The sequence below is a fragment of the Talpa occidentalis genome, unplaced genomic scaffold, assembly GCF_014898055.3.
Source record: "Talpa occidentalis isolate TD23 unplaced genomic scaffold, MPIMG_talOcc4v2.1, whole genome shotgun sequence".
Classification (NCBI taxonomy): Eukaryota; Metazoa; Chordata; class Mammalia; order Eulipotyphla; family Talpidae; genus Talpa; species Talpa occidentalis.
The window spans coordinates 13309388-13324904 of NW_026555331.1; the positions used below are offsets into that span (position 1 = coordinate 13309388).

General features: G+C 40.5%; 1 protein-coding gene across 2 annotated transcripts in view; it reads right to left on the reverse strand.

Moving 5' to 3' along the window:
- The window catches only part of NSMCE2 (NSE2 (MMS21) homolog, SMC5-SMC6 complex SUMO ligase), a 204575-nt gene that overhangs the window by 187002 nt on the left and 2056 nt on the right, over nt 1–15517 (reverse strand). For both annotated transcript variants that reach the window (XM_037501844.2, XM_054691985.1), the window contains exon 2: nt 10990–11160. In XM_037501844.2, the coding sequence (XP_037357741.2) occupies nt 10990–11146 (157 nt within the window). In that variant the 5' untranslated portion in view covers nt 11147–11160. The remainder of the gene's footprint in view (nt 1–10989; nt 11161–15517) is intronic.

A 15517-nucleotide genomic window follows, 5' to 3' on the forward strand; every position in this document is an offset into this window, starting at 1 on the left:
ATCCCACCCCCAGACTTCCAGTGGGCAACAGTCAATGGCCAATGATTTCATCAACCATGCCTGTGAAATCAAGCCTTCATAAAAATCCCTAGGGCACAGGTTTGGAGAGCTTTCAGATTGGTGAGCACCAGGGGGTGCTGGCACACCTGGACAGGACAGGTCCCCCCCTTCCATAGCCCGCCCAGATGTATGGTTTTCATCTGGCTATTCCTCAGTTGTATCCTTTTATACAAACTAGTAATCTAGTAAATACACTGTGAGCTGCTCTAGCAAATTAGCAAACCCAAAGAGGTAATGGGAGAAACAGGGTGGGGAGGGAGGGTAGGGTCTAGTAGGAATGAGCCCTTTCCTTGTGAGATCTGACACTAATTCCAGGTAGAAAGAGTCAGGATTGAATTGAATTGTAACAAACCGAGCTGGCATTTACAGATGTAGGGTAAGGAAAATATCAGGCTTTTCTGCCCTTCCGCCATCAGGATAGATGATGGATCCTTGTCCTGAATGCATGCCTGATGGCGGGCACCTGGAATAGGGTGTGGGCAGAGGTAGATGGGATTCAGCTGAGCTAAGACTGTGCTTTTTAAGAGCGGCGTCACGGGGGGACGCCAGCAGCAGTAGCAGTAGCAGCAGCAGCACCAGTAGCAGCAGTAGAAGCAGTAGAAGCAGAAGCAGAAGCCGAAAGAAAAGCCGAGAAGCAGCAGAACGAACACTAGAGAGCCCAGATAGAGTGAAGACTTGCTGGGGGCTGGGAGGCCTGCCATCCTCCCAGCCCCCCAGCCAGCGCCCCTGCCTGCCATATGCCTGGTGAACCCCAAATAAAAAACCTGCAAAACTACTGAGGACTCTGACTCCTCCTTTACCCGGTCTGCATGGGATCAGGAAACCTGCACCGTGTCCAGTCCGGCCCCTTACAGCAGAGAATCAGAGAATTGTTTGGTGTGGGAAAACACCCATACATTTGGTAGTTAGCTGTGCTGTGAGTAGAATAGGAAAAATAGTGGATTTTTTTCTTATACCTGGGAAACATCAAGATATTGGGAAAGTAACTGAGTTTTTCTAGAGAGCTGAATTTTTTTATATTCCTAGGCAACACCTTAAATGTCTTTTACTTTTAGCACAATGGATAACATAATTAAGTAGGTATTTTCAATAATCTTCATTTAAGTTCTAATATTTTGCTCTTATAATTGGCACCAGTTAAAAGATATATAAATATTGGCTTCTTATGGTTATTGTTATCCTTATTGTTATAATGATTATTACCACTATAATCATCTACTTCTAATTTACTGCTTCTACTCAATAACATAATTATGGAATAAAATACAGGAGCAAGGCCAAAAAGTAACCTTCCCAATTAACTAGAGCACTGGCTAATGTGAAGCGGTCTCCAGCTAGAGAAATACATTATGGCATAATGAAAATCCAGAATGTGGATGTTCCAAAGGAAATACTTCTTGAGTAGGAAAAAGAAAAATATCAGATGGTTTCACTTATAGGAGAAATATAAGGGAAACCAAATAAGGGATCAGGGAAAAAATAATGACAATAAAGAAAAAAAATTAATAGGTAACTATAAATAAGCGACATTCTGCAGGGGAGTGGGAGGAAGATGATCAAAACAGGGGAGGGAGGGCCTCCCCTGGTGGCACAGCCGCTGAGCGCTGGGCTGGGAAGCTGACCGCAGCCTCTGCAGCGCTGGTTCAATCCCCAGCCACGGGCGAGAGTCCCACATGGCGTGCAGACCTCTCCTACCGCCCACTGCTCCCCTCAGCAGTGTATTTCGTCAGTCTGCCTGTTCTGTTTCCCGCTGTGGCTCTGGTGAATTCTCTCACCCTCCCGCGCTTCTAACTATACCCAGTGCTTGTATAAATAAATAAATAAATATTAAAAAAAAAAAAAACATGGGAGGGAAAAGCAGAAAGGACTGTGGTGATGGTGAACTGGTAGTGGGAATTCTATGGGGACTATACCTGAGAGGAGAACGCAAACACTGTCCAAAAATGAACAATGATGTAATATATACATTAATAAATTATATAAAAAAAGAAAATACTTATTGAGTATGTCAGGCTGATTATGCTGGCATAACAAATCATTTAATTAATGTGAAAACACTTCTAACATATAAAAAACTAAGTAAAATAATGACTCCTTTTTCATAAAATAAGGTGACTGGTGAAAGGGTTATGAATGATCATAATTTTCTTTTTACTTTTTCTATATTCACCAAATCTTTAGATTTAAGGATGCCTTATATTAGGACTAAAACTAAAATATTATCCCCAAAGTACCTAGATTTGGAACTATAAACTCAACTAAAATGCTATGTCTCCACAATAACAAAAACAAAGAGAAACCCCACCAACTGGGAGAACATTTTTGCACACAACACTAATGATAAAGGACTGATCACAAAAATCTGCAAAGAGCTGATGAGACTCAGCAACAACAAAGAAAATAATCCAGTCAAAAAATGGGGAGAAGAGCTAGAAAGAAACTTCTCTGAAGAGGAAATGCAAATGGCCAACAGAAATATGAAAAAATGTTCAACATCACTTGTAATCAGGGAAATGCAAATCAAAACTACCATGAGATACCATCTAACACCAGTGAGAATGGCACATATTAAAAAAACTAGCAACAGCAAATGTTGGCGAGGTTGTGGAGAAAAAGGAACTCTCCTTCACTGTTGGTGGGAGTGCAAACTGGTCCAACCACTATAAAGAGCTGTGTGGAGATTTCTGGACCTACTAAACATAGAGCTTCCATATGATCCAGCAATTCCACTCCTAGGTATTTACCCAAAGGACACAGAAACATCAATTCCAAAGAGCACCTGCACCCCTATGTTTATAGCAGCACTGTTTACAATAGCTAAGCTTTGGAAACAGCCCAAATGCCCAAAAATAGATGACTGGATCAAGAAGATGTGGTACATATACACCATGGAATATTACTCAGCATTCAAAAAAGATAAACACATGCAATTTGCAGCAACATGGATGGCGCTGGACGGGATCATGCTCAGCGAAATAAGCCAAAAAGAAAAAGAAAAATACCAGATGGTCTCACTCATAGCAGGAATCTAGAAAACTTAAATAAGGGACCAGGAAAATGAATAACTATAGAAAGTGAAAATCAAAATCAACAAAAAACTATGAACCAGAGACACTTTTGGGGGGTGGGGGGCGGGAGGGGAGGGATTGGGGTCAGAATGGGGGGTTTGCAATTGTATGGGGGAATATAAAAATAAAATTTATTATTAAAAAAAATTTAAAAAAAATGCTATGTCTCCAAATTTGAAAGTTCAGTTATTCATGAGGACCACAACCACCACCCGTGACCATGTAATTTTCACCTCTGATTATATCATCCTCAAGTCAGAAGAGTCACAAAGTAAAAACTGTTACCAGGAGGACATGGTGAGAAAAAAGGTGATCACTCTTCATCAGAATACAAAGTCTGGACACACGAAAGAGCAGACTGTCGTTCAGTCAACTCACTGTATCACTTGTACAGTCAGGGCTGCAAGCGGCTGCGTGAAGAGAGAAGTCTGCCACCACTGCTTAACAGAAAAGGAACTTCCTTTCCTATCATGACAGTTGAGTCCTGAAGTGGATGAAGCAGGTTGAGAAGCCCCAAACAGGCCAAGCTTCATCCTCCGTGAGCCAATCAATTCTCTTTACAAAGAGAAGCAGCCAGAGATTGTAATCTTTGGCTTCACAACTGGAGAATGTCCAAGGTGAGCTGTTGAGAACTTCACTAGCAGAAGAGGACAAAAGCTGACAGGCTGTTTCAGAAAAAGCAGACAACCCCATTTTGATATTCAAAAGAAAAAGCAGATTAATACGACCCTCCACAAAGCAAGTAAAATTTCCTCAGCTAAATATTCCATTGCTTCTGCAGATGTCACCACTTGGACACAATTTCAATAAAGTGCCATGGTTAAGGCCAACTCAACTACAGAGCTGAGTGATAGGCTTACATCCCGACTGCACTACTTTCTAGCTCTGGGAGCCTGGGAACCACCCAGCCTCAGGTTTGTTCATGCACACAGTGGGGATAAATCCAAATGAAATTACATGTCAGAACTGCCCTGGGCCTTCCACATAATAAGTACGTGATAATTCGGCCATGATTGTCTTTATCAGTACTGTCCTCCCTATCCCCTGGCATAGCTCAACAAACCTCCAGGTACCTGCCTGACCATAGCAGCTTTAAGGTTTCTTTGCCTTACGGTTCCATGGAGTCATTGAAAGAATATCAATAAACAGAGAAAATTGGAGAAGCTCTCCAACAGGGTACGCTCAGCCATTGGACTGTTGGGCAATTTACTGTACATTATTCTTTTCTTCCAAACGACTAAAACAGTAATAGCTAACCTTTCCTGCATACTTACTCTTGTACCGCTCTATAGAATTTGCAAGTATTACGTGGCTAAATTCCCACAATAATGCCTTTTCAAGTGAGAAATAGAAGCAAACAGCAGTTACAGAGCCTGCAAAAGTTAAGGTGTGAGATAAGAACAGGCATCCTGTGTGCTGAGTCCTATATTCTTATGAAAGTCTCCTGCCAACATTATAATATGGAATAATATCAGATGCACAGCAGAGGAATCAAATCCCCTTCATCTCAACTCTAAGAACTTTGTTGAAATACTTTTTTTAACCTGAGCTATTAAAATTAACTTCTCCTTAGCCACTTGAGCTCTCCATCATTGCTCTTCAGCAGTCTAAGAGGGCTCTAATACCAGCTCTCAAGCTGCTCCTCCTTAGCAATAAACCCTCCAGAGATCAAATTCTAACTCCCTGGAAAATGCAGTGGTCACTTAACGATGGAACAACAACATGTCTTACTTCCTAGCCAGCCCATAAACAATTTTGTATTAACTTTTGCAGTATGTTTATTTATTTATTTATTTGTTTGTTTGTTTATTTATTTATTTATTTATGCAAGCACTGGGTACAGTCAGAAGTGCGGGAGGGTGAGAGAATTCACCAGAGCCAGAGCGGGGAACAGAACAGGCAGACTGACAAAGTACACTGCTGAGGGGAGCAGCAGGTGTGGCAGGAGAGGTCTGCGCGCCATGTGGGACCATGGCCTGGTGGCCGGGGATCGAACCAGCACTGCAGAGGCTGCGGGCAGCTTCGCAGCCCAGTGCTCAAGCGCTGCACCACCGGGGAGGCCCTAACCTTTGCAGTTTCGGCTAATATACTTGATTAATTACTGACTGAGCTCAAACTTGAAACCTTACTCAGACTTCCAAACTCATCTTTATTTGTTCCCCTCTCACATGATGGGGCCTACTTCTAACCCTTCATTGTTATAGATCACACACCTCTGTGAAGGGAAAGCACCATTTCCCCACCCCTACTTACATAGCTGCCTTAGACTACAAGTCACAGTGTGCCATGAACTGGACTGGGGAGCTACTGAAAGTAGGGGCAGAGCTGAGCAGCCAGGTGGACTTAAACAACATGGAAGGCAGGCAGAAATGTCTCTCTTGCTTCTGTAGCCTGACTTGCACCCTGGTACTGCTGGGAAGGAGATCTGGAGTAGACACATGGAGGAGAGACATAGAGTGACATAGAGATAATTGGAAGAAGCACGTGGGGAAGTTGATCATGGTCCTTGGCAGAGACCATGTCAGAGGTTATCTTGATGTGGTATTTCCTTCTGTCCAACAATCTGAGACCTGCCTAACCCCTTTCTTGTGGTTTCCCACCAGAAGGTACCTTAAATTTGTGGCAAGCCTTCAGGCCTCAGCACCTCCACTTTAGGTCCAGTCTGTGTGGCTGGGCATTTGCCCACGAAGGGGTAGGCAGTTTTCATAGTTTTATTAGGAACAGCCTTACTTCTCCTCTCTCTGTGCACACTCACACTAATTCTTTTAAAGATCGTTCACACTAAAAGTCTGCTTCCTTTGCCTTTATGCAGCAGATGGCTGGCCCCCTTTTTGAGCATCTGACCCCTTAACAGTTTGGGATCCCTGTATGCCTTTAATAATGCACTAACAATTGTACTAATTTACTTAAATCTATAAATTTTAGGCTATTTATGATAACTATTAAAAAAACAGTAGTTTTATTAACTCCTAACAACCCTAAAATTAAGTGTGCACAGTTAAACCTATTTTACAGATACGGCCTCAGAAACTCCCAATCATCGAGCAAGTTACAGAGAGATTCTAAGTCCTTCTAATTAAGTAATGAGATCAGCTCTGTCTCCTGCAAGTTTTTCATTTACTGTTTGTTACAGGCTGAGTTTCTTCCAAATTTCCTTAAATACTAGGTATTTTTATACTCCCTGGGTCCTTGATTCGATGTCACATTAAAACTGCTGTAACAAGTTCTCTCACTCCTGCTCATGAACATTCCAATCCAATTTCATTGCCAGTGGTTTACAAGCGGAAAACAATTCACATAGCAACTGTAATAACGTTTCTTTGGTTTTTGTTTTTATTAAGTTTTTGTTTGTTGGTTTGAGTTTTCTACTGTGTTGAACATTTGTAATAACAGTATAAAGCAATTGTTGGGGGCCTCCCTGGTGGGGTGTGATAAGCACTGTGAAGCTATCCACAGCCTCTGCAGCACAAGTTTGTTTCTTTTTTTTTTTCTTTTTTTTTTTTTTTTTTTTTTTTATAGAGGCATGTTTATTTATTTATTTATTTGTTTGTTTGTTTGGTTTTTGTTTATACATGCACTGGGTACAGTCAGAAGCGCGGGAGGGTGAGAGAATTCACCAGAGCCAGAGCAGGGAGCAGAGCAGGCAAACTGACGAAGTACACTGCTGAGGGGAGCAGCGGGCCGCAGGAGAGGTCTGCGGGCCATGTGGGACCCTCCTCCAGTGGCCGGGGAGCAGCCGGGGATCAAACCGGCGCTGCAGAGGCTGCGGGCAGCTTCGCAACCCAGCGCTCAACCGCTGCGCCACCGGGGAGGCCCTGCAGCACAAGTTTGATCCCCGGCCAGGAAGCAACCTACATGGCACAGCAGACCTCTCCTGACTCGCCCGCTTCTCCCCTCAGCAGTGTATTTCAGTCAATCCGCCTGTTCTGTTCCCCACTCTGTCTCTGGTGAATTCTCTCACTGCCCCCACACCCCTGGCCTGTACCCCAGCTCTTGTATGCATAAATAAATCTTTTTTAAAAAAAGCAATCAATTGTTGGGAAAACTGCTGATGCCTTAAGTAGATGGTACCAACTGTAAAGACACCAATAATCATATTCTTCTCCTCCATGTTCTCATGGTACCACAAATGCCGCCACTTAAGAATGTCTTTGATGAAGCAGTACAATTTATTAAATCTCAATCACTGAGTACACATCTTTTTAATATAGTATGATGAAACAGTAAGCATTCATAAAACACCTCTGCTGCTTAGCAAAGAATGACAGTTGTCTCGAGGAAAAGCCCTGTAAAATTGCTTGAGCTGTACACTAAATGACTGTTTTTATCATGGATCACACTTTTTAATGGCTATTTAGACTTGGGCAACTGCCAGGCATTTTCTTGAAAATGAAAAAAGTGGGACTGTCACTTCAAAGACAGCACTTCATGGTATTTGCTGCTAATAATATAATGAGAGCTTGAAAGAAAAATTTGAATTTTGAAAAATAGGTGCTCAGCATTGTGAGTTTGAGAGCTTATACGACTTCCGACGAGATCAGTAGTTATTTTATTTGCAGCCTCCTCACATCTTTTCCCATTGTCCTGGTATTTTAGTATGTGTTAGTCTTTCCATTAAGATCGTCAAGTCTATGAAAGGAAGAAGTACGTAACACTTGTCCTCTTTAAGACTAGCACTGAATTATACACAGAACAGTTATTGCATAAGTATCTGCTGACTATCTTGTTGTTCTGACTCCTGATCACAGTTAAAATGTGTATCAAATGGAGTTCATAATTACTGCAGGCTCCTGGTGACTATCAAAATTCTTTAGCTCATTTTTTCTTCATATAATTTGCTCAATTTTTCCTTCATTTAGCCAACTATGACAATGCAAAGTTGAGTTATTTGCTACAAAGTAAAAATAACCTAAATAAATAATTCTTTCTTTAACAAGTCTCTAATAACTATCTATAGCCTAAAGGAAGAGGCTGGCAAACCATGGCTGGATTCAGAGACAAGATCTAACAGCATTTGTTGCTAATGATAAAATGAGAGATTTAGAGAAAAAATACAGCCACGCCCATTCATTAGGGATTGCTCCTGACAGCCACTGCACCACAACAACAGAGCTGCCACACAGCAGTGGCAACAGAGATTGTATGACCCACAAAGCTCTCCAGTCCCTTACAGAAAACTGGCCACCTCCTGCTTTAGAGCATGAACTTTCAAGAAATGGCATTACATTTCTTTTTAAATTACAGAACATGCCATGTTTGTACCCAAATGTATTTCTTACTTTAAAAAATTAAACAAATAATCCCAGAACTCTATAGCTTAAACACTGGGGAACCTTGAATGCAAATACGGAAAAAAACTGACATGACCCCTCCTCAGAAGATTTATGTTCCAGCTCACTGCTTGAGATTTCGTAAGACTGTTATCCAGGGTTACCTACCAAAGCCAAATATCCATCCTTACCAAAAATGATACTACAGGTCAGGGTGGGCAGGGGTAAGAGCTGTAGTGTCACCAATTAAGAAGATTAGGAGTGACTTTTATGCCCATCATGAATGAATAACTGGAATGGAACTGGCCCCCCTGCCATGAACTAGAGAGCTGGGCAAATATATGAAACACTCGCTTGCATATAGTGTGACAACAGCAGAGAAGAACTATAATCCCTGCAAAAAAAGAAGCAACTGATGTAAATCCTGCAATTGCCCTCCTTCTTCCAAGCAGAGCAGGGCAGTCTTGCAGGATTGAGACACTGGAATTCAGGGAGGCTAGGGCAGAGCACTGGGAGGGAAAGATGCAGAGAAAGCTCTCTACGCTTCTGCACAGCGTTCTCCTTGAATCTGATGCTGAAACCTAATGTGTTCAGGATTAACTGCTGGGAAACGCAGAGTGAACAATCCCCCAAATTCACACAGGATTGGAAGACACTTAAATTCCATCCAGCAGAGTCAAACTGTTCCACTGAACCCTTTAAGCAAGCAACAGAGACTCTAGAAGAGCCAAGTTTTGTAACAAGGCTAAATTAGCCCTACCAATAGCTATACTAGATTGCCCTAACAAAGTTTTACAAGCCTAGAAAGGATCAGTCTAATCCACAAATTACTTGGTTGCCTGCCGAAACAAATGTCAACACTCTTTAAAGGAAAACAACAAAATCCAAACACTCAATAATACAACGCATTCAATGACCTTGTGAAGAAGCAACATTAGACAAAGATAATAGAATTAGAAGCAAAGATATTAAAACAACTATTATAAATATGTCCCATAAACTCAAAAATATAGACAGGAACCTAATGGAAAGAGAAAGGGAAGACAGAATAAGACTCCATTTAATTCTTTATGTCTTCAAGAGCTGAAAACACAATATTTGAAATTAGAAATTCACTGAATAGGTTTAACAGCAAATTAAACACTCCAGATGATAAGACTAATAAACTTGAGACAAACAGAAACTATTCAAACTGAAGTCACAGAGAAAATATCTCAATGGAAGATTGGGGGAAAAAACAACCAAGTCTCAGTGACTTAAGGGATATTATGAAGCAGTCTAATATACATGTAATTGGATTCCCAGAAGGAGAAGGGAAGAGAGAAATAGAAAAAGCAATAAACAAAAACAATAAACAAAAAACAATAAACTTTTCCAAATTTGATCAAAACTATAAACTCATAAATCCATAAAACTCAAACACCAGATATATTAAACAAATCATACCAAGGTATATCACAATGAAGTTGTTGACAGCTTATGATTTACAAAGAAAACAAAAAGATCATGTCCCCTACCTCCATATAATGTCAAATAAAAACAACTCTAATCCAAAGGAAGCAAATAACGTGCTTCTAGAGCTTCTGATCAAAAAATGATGGTTAAGTACATCAAAGTGAATTTTTCTCATTTTTGTAGAGCCCTTCATTTGCCAGAACCCCAGCATATGCTTAGTCTGCCTATTGCACAACCAAGCATGAGCAAAATACAGTTAAATTATTGTAAGAAACAATCTAAATGCCCACTGATAAAGGACTGGATCAAGATGATGTGGTATATCCACAAATGGAATACTGTTCAGCCATAAGGAAAGAGAAAAGGCTACCACTTACAGCAAAATGGTTCAGGGAATTATGTGTAGTATAGCAAGACAGAATGATAAAGACAAATACTGACATTCACATAGCAGATGATTCAACAAAGCAAAATACTCATTAACACTAGTGGACACTAATAAATGAAGTGAGATTTCTGAGGCTAAGGTGAAGGGAGAAGCAGCAAAAGCCAAAGGGGTATAAGGGATAAAAACGTGGAAAAAAATAAAAGCAAACTTTCTATTAATTGTAAAAAATAATAACATGCATGTGGCCAGTCACAAATTTTAAGAGAAGTTGACTTCTATACTGACAACTTTTCACAACAAAAGCAATTACTTTACTTAATCAGGGTATCATGGTCATTATGTTTACAAATTTTACTTTGTGGATTGTTGATGATAATGAATAGTAGTAAAAAAGATTACTGAAGGTTAACATTTTCATAATCCATTTTTATATGGTACAGCTCGCAAATGTCACATACTCTCGATTGTATGCTCCCTGAGGTCAGAAACCTTTGTGGTTGAGTCCATACATTTCCAGTGTGGTTTCAAGTGGCATAGAACTGTTTGAAGGCACGTGAATAAGTCAGTCTCATTACATACTCAGTACATTCCTATGTGGTATGTAGAACAAGATGAGAAAACAGATGTCTATAGGGAATAAATGACTGTTCCAAGGTTCCTTATAAGGTGAGCAGTAACCTGCTAGAACAATGCACCACCCAGGATTACCTCAAAGCAGATACACAAGTGAGTTCTCATTATTACTTACTCTGAGTTTCCACAAGATCCAAAGCAACACTAGAAGCGGTATCCATTCCAGAGTTGATACAGGACTGGAAGTTTCTCAAGGAGGAGAGAGCAGATTCTACACCGCTGAATGATATGAAACCAGTTGAACCTGAATTTGAACTGGAACGCCCTGGCATCTTGAAATTATTACCTAAGTTTTCAAACACAATGAAACAAGATTTGAGTCAGAATAATAACTGCACAGGAGAATAAAAGTGCTACAAACATCCATATGAATGTATCTGATCGCCCATAACTGTCACTATTATCTACCATCTATACCCCTTAAGAAAATACCAAAGCATCCTGCTATTATCTGGCCACCCAACACCTATACACTCAGCAAATGGGGAAGATAACTGTCTTCGGTTGTTAAAGGAAAGAGAATAGCCTCTTCCAGAAGATGCCTTGATTCTCTGAAGAACTCAGCAACAGCGCTGTTTTTAAAAGCAAAAGTGGGTTTCTTAAGAAAATGAAGAGTGCCAATAAAACAGTTTCCTAAGAGAGGACTTTGAAAACATGATTTAACTTCTCTGACACATATGCTGTAAAATATACTTATTCCTGATAGTCTTTTTGGATAGTCCTTTTCTAACAGATTTAGAGACATGGCAAGATCCTAGAGTCTGTTTCAATAAAAGCAGGATTTCTCAATAAACCCTTATCCTCTTGCAGCTCATCCACTGTAACAGTTTCAGTTATTACCTTCACATTAATCACTCCCTAATCTATATCTTCAACCACTCACTCTAAGCTTTGGACCTCTTAAGTAAAGCTGCCTACAAAGACATCTTGACTTAATTCAGAAACCACCTGAAGTTGAATCCTCTGAAACTAGAAAACTGAAGTGAATTTACACAGGCTGTGATGGATGGGAAGGCTGAATGGTAGCAAAGAAAAAAAAAGGGGGGGGGTTTAGAATAGTATAAACATAATATAAATTCAAGCTCTGTTGCTGAGTGGCCTGGAGCAGATGGCTTAACATCTCACACTTCAAGTTTATCATCTTTAAGATAAGGAATATCTCAGCATGGTCTTACGCCCAGTACACTTTCATTTTTTTATTTTATTTTTTTAAAGATTTATTTATTGGGCCTTCCCGGTGGCACAGTGGCTGAGCGCTGGTTTGCGAAGCTGCCTGCAGCCTCTGCTGTGCCAGTTCGATCCCCGGCCACCGGGTTAGGGTCCCACATGGCACGCAAGCCTCTCCTGCTGCCCCCACTCCTCCCCTCAGCAGTGTATTTTGTCAGTCTGCCTGCTCTGCTCCCCGCTCTGGCTCTGGTGAATTCTCTCGCCCTCCTGCGCTTCTGACTGTACCCAGTGCTTGTATAAATAAATAAATAAATAAATCTTTAAAAAAAAAAAAAAAGATTGATTGATTTATACAAGCACTGGTACAGTCAGAAGCACGGGAGGGTGAGAGAATTCACCAGAGCCAGAGAGGGGAACAGAACAGGCAGACTGACGAAATATACTGCTGAGGGGAGCTGCGGGCGAGGCAGGAGAGGTGTGCTCGCCATGTGCCATGTGGGACCTTTGCCCGGCAGCAGGGGATCGAACCGGTGCTGCAGAAGCTGCGGGCAGCTTCTCAGCCCAGCGCTCAACTGCTGCGCCACCAGGGGAGGCCCCCAGTATACTTTTTATTAGCAAAAGCACCTACCCTCCTGTCCTTTCTTTTATGGGGAACTGTGTCTGACACAGTTACCACCCTCCTCTCACACCTGGACTACTACAATAGTTTCTCAATTATTTGTCCTTGTTAATTGGGTTCATTCATTCATTCAACAAATAGATATTGACCATCATACCATGTCAATCACTAGACTCAATGAAAAAGACACAAGGAGCAAAATGAGAAGGCTCACAGAAGCTGTCTAAGAAGCTGGTTACTAGTTTGAGGTGTTAGGCTACTACTAACATACATGATATAATTCATTTCCAGATCAAGCCATTCAGTTAACAACTATTTAGTATGTTTTAGAGCATAATGTACAGGGTCTTAAGTGCAGGATAGACTTGGCCTGGTTGGGTCTAGGGTAGTCAAATGGGATTTTCAGCTTTATCCATTTTTTAAAATTATCTTAAAAGTTGAGACCTTAAGTAAATGGGCAATTTGTCACAGATGTTAAAATTCAGGAGACAGAATATCAGTTCTCATCATGTTATTTTCTAGGATTTTCTGTGGTATTATAATTTCACATCAAGAAAATGAGAGAAAATATGACTACAAATATGAATGAAAAACTTCTGACAATGATTTGAATGATTGCATTTCAGTAAAATAGGAGTGTTTATTTACTTTATGACATCAAACAAGTTGAGATAGCTTACACAAAATAAATACAAACATATGCCATAAGAGGGAAAAATATAAATTCATAAAAATCAGGATCAAAAAAAGAGATTAAGGGGTAAACCAAGCAGATGAGAAAATTAGAATACAATCATGCAGTCTTTAGGGTTTGCTAGTATTCTACACCATACACCATTATTATACTTATAAATACACATTTGGCGATGAGCTTCAGAAATGCAAAACAAAAGTGAAAGTTAACAGAATTCTTTCTCCCCAAGATAAAAGACACCAAGAACTTGGGAAAATAAGGTTTCCATGGCGATCAAGGCTGCATAGAGCATCATGTACCAGCCAGCAGGAGCCATACAGGAAAACAGCCTCAGTGCTACCCTAGGTACATGCACAGGGTAGCCTCCTAGGACAGCTGCTTAGATTATTCCTCAGGGTAAGTGCAGGATAGGACACTTGTGGCAAATGCAGCTCAGTGTCCAGCAAACCCATTTCCTCTTTACTCTCAGCAAGACACTAAGACAACCTCGCAGTCAGGTCTGGCCACAGGGGTGAATTCAATGCAAGGAAACAGGACCCATTTCCAGGCACGGCTCATAAAAACCACACAGTAGCTCCATATGTGTTCCCATTGGACAGCTTGAAACAGACAAGCAGTGACCTTAGAAGGCATAAACTAAAGAGAGAGAATCATTACAGGGAAGGAGCATAGGATCCTACATCAATGTTCGGAGGAAAACTACCCAGACATCATGCTCCATGCTTGAAAGAATTGAAAATTTGAATGTGAAAAACCATTTAGATTTGGGGGTGTATTTGTTTTAACACCAACTATCCTATAAGAATCAAATGATATGGCTCAAGTATTCAGTTTTCTAGTCAATCTTGATTTTAGCGGAAGTCTAAATTATCTAGAGCAGCACTGTCCAATAGAACTTTCTACCATGAAATGTTCTCTAAACTACACTGTGCAAAACAGTAGCCACTAGGCCTGTAGGACTATTGATCGGTAATGATTGTGAAGAATAACAGTACTGGTTGTGATTACTGCTAATCAAAAGAGTGTGACCACTGATGTGGTTGGTGTAATTGAGGAATTGAATTTTAAATTGTATTTAATCAATTTAAATTTAAATAGCTATATATGCCTAGTGACTACAGCAGAGGACAGCTCCATTCTTACAGGCATAATTTTCAAGTGCACTGTAATTTGAAACAGGAGGCAAATAAGGGTGGCAACATCACAATATAAATAGGACTACATGAGATCAAAGTCTCGATTGTGTCACTTAAATAACAATGATTTTAGGCAAATTATTCAACCTCTCAAGGGTCACTTCTCCCTTCTTTAAAATGAGGATACCCAGTGCTACCTCAAGTATTACTGAAAAGATTAAAAGATTTAATAAAACACTCAGAATAATGTTTAGCACATACAGTTTTGAAAATGAGAGGAAATATTACCATCAACTACATCATTATCACATTGTGAGCAGCATTCTAGAATAGTACTACAGACATGGACATTGTCCAGATGCCTGCAGACACCATCCTATTCACTCTTAAAAAAGGTATGGCCCTTGATAAACTTCTTTGCTAATCTCTCAGTCTTCATTCAATCTGTTCCCATGTAAAAAGGAAAGAATCATATTTCTCTTACAGCACTATTGTAAGGATAAATTGCATTTTGTAGCTTTCTCAAACTGGTCTGCTCTCCAGAATCTTTGAAAATACTTACTAAAAATACAGATTTATGGATATTCATTTCAGACCTACAGAATCCATCTCTAGCAGATGCTCTGAGGAAACTATTATTTTGAAGCCCTCCAAATAATTCCTAGGATCCAACAAGTATGGAAAATGCTGAGATAACTGTGTGTCCCCCTCCCTTAATTCATATGTTTAAACCCCAGTGAGATGATAACTGGTGAAGGGCCTTTGGGAAACAGGTTTAGATTAGATTAGGGGGTGGCGCCCTCATGGTGGGGTGAGTTTCCTTACTAGGATAGGAAGGGACAGCGGGGCTCCCTCACTCTCTCCACCATGTGTGGCCACAGCAAGAAGACTGCCTTCTGCAAACCAGAAAGCGAGCCCTCATCAGCGTTCAATCACACCAGCAGCTGATCTCCAACTTCAGTCTCCGAAACTGTTGAGAAATTAATTTCTGTTGTTTGGGTTACTAGTCCATGATCTTTTTTTTTTT